Source organism: Rhineura floridana, chromosome 2 (assembly GCF_030035675.1).
Source record: "Rhineura floridana isolate rRhiFlo1 chromosome 2, rRhiFlo1.hap2, whole genome shotgun sequence".
Lineage (NCBI taxonomy): Eukaryota > Metazoa > Chordata > Lepidosauria > Squamata > Rhineuridae > Rhineura > Rhineura floridana.
The window spans coordinates 36,937,012-36,943,011 of NC_084481.1; the positions used below are offsets into that span (position 1 = coordinate 36,937,012).

The following is a 6,000-nucleotide window of genomic DNA, read 5'->3' on the forward strand; positions in this document are numbered from 1 at the left end:
AATTCCCTCCCCTTAAATATTAGGCAGGCGCCAATCTCTGCTATCTTTTTGGCACCTTTTGAAGACTTTCCTCTTTCAACAAGCCTTTTAAGTTGAGACCTATCCCATTCTGCGTCTGTGTTAGAATTGCTTTTTAATATGTTTTTTGTAATATGTTTTAACCCTTTATTTAAAGATGTTTTTAAAGCTTTTTTTAAAAAAGTTTTTAAAGTTGTTTTGTTTTAATGTATTTTAAGGTCTGTTTTTATGATGTTTTAAACTGTTTTCAGTGTTCCTGTTTGCCGCCCTGGGCTCCTGCTGGGAGGAAGGGCAGGATATAAATCAAATAATAAATAAATAAATAAATAATCTCTGACCATTGGCCATGCTGGCTGGAACTGATGGGAATTAAGAGTTCTACATCATCTAGTAAATAATGAATAGTCAGTGGCAAAGGCAGATAAGAGGAAGTCTCATTCAGGAAGGGGCCATACTGAAAGCATCTTGTCCAAAGGCTTGCCAAAGCCTGGAGCCAGCCTTGACAAAGATGCAGACACAAGATGAGAACATCTTGGGATAAAATTGCTTTCCCCATAGTAAAAACCCATGAAGCATCATAGATCAGGTTTCCCTGATTAGCACTCCATTTCTCAGTTTCATCTCACAAGTTACTACCTCAATAATGAAGCATTAACTCCCATAATGTTCTGTAGACATCATAAGGAGCACCATCACTGAGAGCTTGCCGCTTAAAACAGCAGGAGAGGGCACCCAATTATGACCAAATTAGGTTAGGAGTATTCTCTTCATCCTGTTATTATCAAGCAGCTAGTTAGATTAACTTGTGCATATCTGTGCTGCCTGCAAGTAAACACCTTAATCTGTCGCTTGAAGGGTCAGGCTGGGAAACCTATCTATGAGAAAGGGACTTGCTTGACATGACATAGGATGGTGTCCTTTCCTCAACAACAGATCTACACATAAGTAAGCACCCCAACTCACTGTTTTGTCATGACAGGCTGAGGCTCTCACTTTGCACTGAATAAAATGCTGTTCTTTGCACATGTGGGCAGCACACACAGAAAAGCATTACAAGGATGAATCTGGACAAGAGGAATGTTCATAGAGTCAGTTCATAGAGTCGGCTGCAATTCATCAAGTAATGAGCAATGCAAATGAGGACTCAGCAACACAGCACATGGTTTTGCATGCGGAAAGGTCCCAGGTTCAATCTCCAAACTTTTAACTAGAAAGAAATTTGCTTGTGTGGATACAACCTACAAGACACAATTTCCGCCATTCGCATGGAATTGAACTAGATAACCTTTGAGGTCTCTTCCACCTGCATGGATTCCAAGATTCCTTTCACTGTTACAACACAAATTGGTACCAAGGGTAGAGCATTCAGAAAGAGAGCATCAGCACACTTAAAGAAGTTTGCACACTCTCTTGGTACACCCAGCCTATGGCCTCTTCATGGGGATGCTTCACACATCACAGGAATGTAGGAAGCTGCCTTATACCAAATTAGATAATTGGTCCACCTATTTCAGTATTGCCTACTCTGACTGGCAGCGTCTCTCCAGGGTTCTGAATACTTTTGGAAGATGCTGGGGAATGAACCCAGGACATTCTGCATGCAAAGCATGTGCTCTACCACTGAGCTATGGCCAGTCTTCCCATTTATATCACATCACTTCATAAATTGCAGCTATGTGAATGTGTGAACCAACTCCACTGAAAAGCATTGCATGTGAGGCAACATGAAAACTTTCTCTGTACTGGTTCCTTCTTCATACATTCATGTTACCACTGGATGCATCAGCCATGAGATTCTGAACACGCATGGGTGAACCCGCCAGTAAGCAATTCTTAATTGGAGAAGGGCTGATCTTTCATCTCACTCTTCAAATCATCAGCATATCAATTTTCAATAGTACACTGTTTTCAGTAAAGAGCCTGAGGCTACAACACTCAGTGTGACCCTTTGTCTTGAATGACTACATTTTCTATAAAACTACATATTTCACTGCTAATTTATCTATGAGGCTGGCCATTTTCAGCAACTATCACTCATTCATGTGAGGGACATTCCCTCCAATTTTTAAAATACAAGGGGTTTCCCCCTTTCTCTTATCAGTGACTGCAATTGTAACTGGCCTTGGCTCCAAAACTCTTGAACTCTTGTTTCTATAATAGCTTAAACGGGTTTATCTTAAGCTCACACAAGATTGTAAGCATTCCACGACTGTTGGGAGCAAAAGGCGGGAAACAGGACCATGCATAAGGTTTTCAAATATCATTTTCAGTCATAAGAGCTAATTCAGTCTTAAAACAGCAGACTGACTTGCCATCTGCAAACTGTCAAAAGGATATTTTGGTAGTTGACATTTTAAATGACTCAGCCCTTGTAAGAACACACATTAAAAGGCCACTATCCAGTACAGAGTTAGGTACACATGAGTCCTTTGATTTCAATGGGCTTAAGTGCACCTAATTCTACACTTGGTTGTATGCCATCATTTTTGCCTGCAAATACTATTATACCCAAATGTTTGATCCAAAATAATTCGCTGTGTTCTGGCTTACTGGCTTTTATTTCATCTTCAAAGATTTTGAAAACACAATTACTTGAGAGTAAGTCCCATAGAGCACAGCGAGACTTACTTCCAGTTAAACAGACTTAGGATTGCCCTGTACATTGCGATTGCTTTACTCTTACTTGATCTCCATTTTCAATTGGCACATGTTGCTTTGGGCACCTTTTTGGGGAAAATGTCATGCAAATATTAAGTAATTAAGAAATAAGTGGCAATTTTTAGAGATATAAACAAACCGAGACCTGGTGCATCAAAAAGGGAAGCACATCATTTGTTGAATATTCACCGAGGAAAGCCATTATCTTTCGGTACTAATAAATCAATTAAGATTAAAAAGTAAATTTGTATTGTGCTGATCTTGAAGTTACAATCTTTCCCCAACCTGCTAGCAGACATCTTACCTCTGTTAGAGCCGGGAAGAGGAACAGAAAGAGTGAGAAATAAGTTTTCAATAACTCCCTTATTTCAGTACTTTGTTAGTGTTACTGAGCAAGGACAGAGAAAAAGAAGGAACAACATTATAGAAAAGAGATGCAGAATGAGCTCGGCCAACAGCTGCATTAAAGCTGGTCTTTGGTAAGGATTTTTGGAGCATTTCACCGGAGCTGGATCATCACCTTTGGCTGCCAACAAGGCAAGGTCACCAAGTCCCACTTCCACTCACCCACTTGGAGCATTTCACAATCTCTCCCAGGATTCCTCCCTATCTGGCATCGGAAAATTGCACCTGGATTCACCACTGAGCTATTTGTAGACCAGTTGGCTTTAGGAGCTCCCACTACAAGCCTGGGGAGGAAGAAAAAAGCAAAGCAAAGCTAAACTGATAGCAAGAGATCAAACCCATTAGAGACTCAGGCATTCAGTGACAATCCTGCTGGCTGGGACCAAGGGAAGTACAGAGGTGTATTTGAATTGAGTGACTCTAGTCCACATGATGTTTATAAACACACAAGCTTTTCTGTCTGCTAGGATCCTGTGTTTGGGAAGGGGTGGTCAAGAAAAAAGTCTGTGCCTTGAAGGACAGCTTGATAACTATAACAAAAGCATAATGAAGGAACGGTCTGGTTCCCTTACTACAAGCTCTGGCGGGGGGGGGGGCAGGGGAGCCAACGTTGACTAGCCTGGCTCAGAGTAAACGCCTTTTATTAATGGTGACAGTTAAAAACAGGAGTCAGGAAGATGTTAGCACTTGGGACTGGCAAAACGTAAGAAAAGAAACGTCACCCGAAGGAGACAACCTAGGCAGCACTTCTAACCCCACTTACTTGGGAGTAAGCCCTACGGCATTCAATAGGACTTACTTCTAAGTAGCCCGGGTTAGGCTCGCGCTGTTCAAGAGAAAGAGCCGCCGCACTCACCATCTGCTGTTGCCAGAGCTGTGCAGCAGGACCGAATAGCCAAACAAGGTCCCATTCAGCCCTTGGAAGACCAGCGCGCTCTGCGGGTCCAGGTTGTAGGGCCGGCCGCCGGTCGCGCAACAGCTGAGGAACAGAAGCAGCCGGGCAGCCCCCGTGGAGAAAAACCCCTCCTTCAACTTGGTCCAAGAAACCCTCATCATCACTCTTTTTCTTTTCTTTTTGGTCAGCTGAGGTATAAAAAGTTGGCAGCTTTCCCCTCCAAACTGGATGGTAAAGACTCTCTCAGTGCAAACAGCTAGGAGGCGCGCGGGGGGGGGAAGAGGGAACTCCCTTCAACGCTACACAACAGCCACTTGGAGGTGGGAAGGCGCAAAAAGTTGAGAGGGCTGAAACGTCCTGCTGGTTGTTACTGCTGATGCTGCGCTTTGCTGGAGGAGGTGGGGGCTGCGAGTGTGGCTCACGCCGAAATGCTGTAGGGGGCGCTACTCGCCCTATTCGCCGAGCGCCAATAGCGTCCAGAGTTGTACCACCAGTTGCTCCTAATTAGGAGGTGCTGGGAATGCGGATGTTAGTCAATAATGAGGGGGGGGCGGTTGGCTGTCCCAGCAGGAGACTTGCTTTAAAAAAAATGTGAAGGACCCAAAGGAATACTGTAGGAAAGAGTTGGACGGAAGAACAAATTGAAGGAAGAAGCTATCTTGGGAGAGGATGGAGGAGTTGTGTGGGAAAGAAGGGAGGGGTTGAAAGAAGCCCCACGTGCGGCAAATTCTTTGGGAAGTTTCCATTACCTTCTGGACTTTGTAACTCCTGTATCAAACGTTCTCCCATCCCATTCAGTAGCTTCACGTATAAAAAGCAAAGGCAGCGGTCTTGATCTTTAAAAGGGGTGTGGGATCCAAAATCTGCTGTTGGACAATGCCTTTATTAGGCTCAACCAAAATACCATAAAATACGGAGCAAAGTCCTGTGTTTTCCAGCATCACGCTACAAAATAGCTAGCAAGCTTTTGTGTTCTACAGGCTCTTTGTCAAACTGAAAGTTAAGCTACTTAACATCCAGCTTGATAAAGACTTCTGTGGAACTCGAAAGCTTACTCACTTACACGACACTGGAGAATTCAACATCTTGCTTGCTGTTTTGTGACATTTTGGTTGGGCTTAGTAAAGGTATTGTCCACCTGTGGATTTTGGAATGATTTACCACAGCAAGGACCATTTTGTGTGGTGTGTAGGGAGAGGAAATGCATTTTCCTACTTACAAAATTTATTGATAGGGAAATGTGATTTCCCTACAAAAAAAAGTGTTTCCTTAAGAATATATCATGATAGAATCCTGTATAGTAAATGATGGATTGGACTGCGGGGGAGTCCAATCGTCACATGGAAATGCCCCAAATCAGAAGAGATGTGGGGTGAAATAAAAAGAAAAATAGGACTTTCGTTTAGCACAGACTATAACACTGCCACAGTAAACAACGGTACATTAATATATATATATAGTTAATTGGGACAGAAGGGTAGTACAGTATCTACAGTGAAAACCATCTTGCCTTTACAAGAAGGAAGAATATAGATGGGTAAGGTATCTTCTTTCCCACAGGATGCACTGTGATAACAGGAGAAGAGCCTCTGCATCAGGTGATGAAAAGTTGTGGCTGATTCTACTGGCATCACATACAGGAAGAAACATTTCAGTTTGGTAACCCAGCTTGATCAGCACTGCTTTTGTGGTTATGTCATTCACTGTCGGAATTTCTCTATTGAGAGGCGTAGCAAAGTTGCGTAGCGCTGTGGAACGGAGAGTATTGAGCGAGCTTAGTGTGTGTGTGTGTCTGAATCTTTGCTAAGATTCTACCTTCCCTGCAAATTAGTCAGACAGAGACTTTAAGCTTTAAAATAAGAAACTACTTTATTCTGGAAGTACATGCTTGATAGGAAAGAGTTCTATATCTAGCTAACTGGCTATGCTGGAGCAACAAGCACTGGTCCCAATGCTGGCCCTCATCCTGGTTGAGAGGAGAGACAAAGAGAAGGTGTCTGCTCCCCTCTCGAGAGAAAGAGAAA

General features: G+C 43.0%; 1 protein-coding gene across 2 annotated transcripts in view; it reads right to left on the reverse strand.

Annotated features, from left to right (window-relative positions):
- ITGA4 (integrin subunit alpha 4) overlaps positions 1-4,652 on the reverse strand; it is a 98,826-nt gene extending 94,174 nt beyond the window's left edge. Inside the window, exons 1-2 of one of the 2 annotated variants that reach the window (XM_061608290.1) lie at positions 3,938-4,652; positions 3,244-3,365 (exon numbers count right to left, since the gene is read on the reverse strand). In XM_061608290.1, the coding sequence (XP_061464274.1) occupies positions 3,244-3,365; positions 3,938-4,137 (322 nt within the window). In that variant the 5' untranslated portion in view covers positions 4,138-4,652. The remainder of the gene's footprint in view (positions 1-3,243; positions 3,366-3,937) is intronic. The other variant, XM_061608289.1, reaches the window with a different exon arrangement.
- Between the last annotated feature and the right edge of the window lie 1,348 nt (positions 4,653-6,000).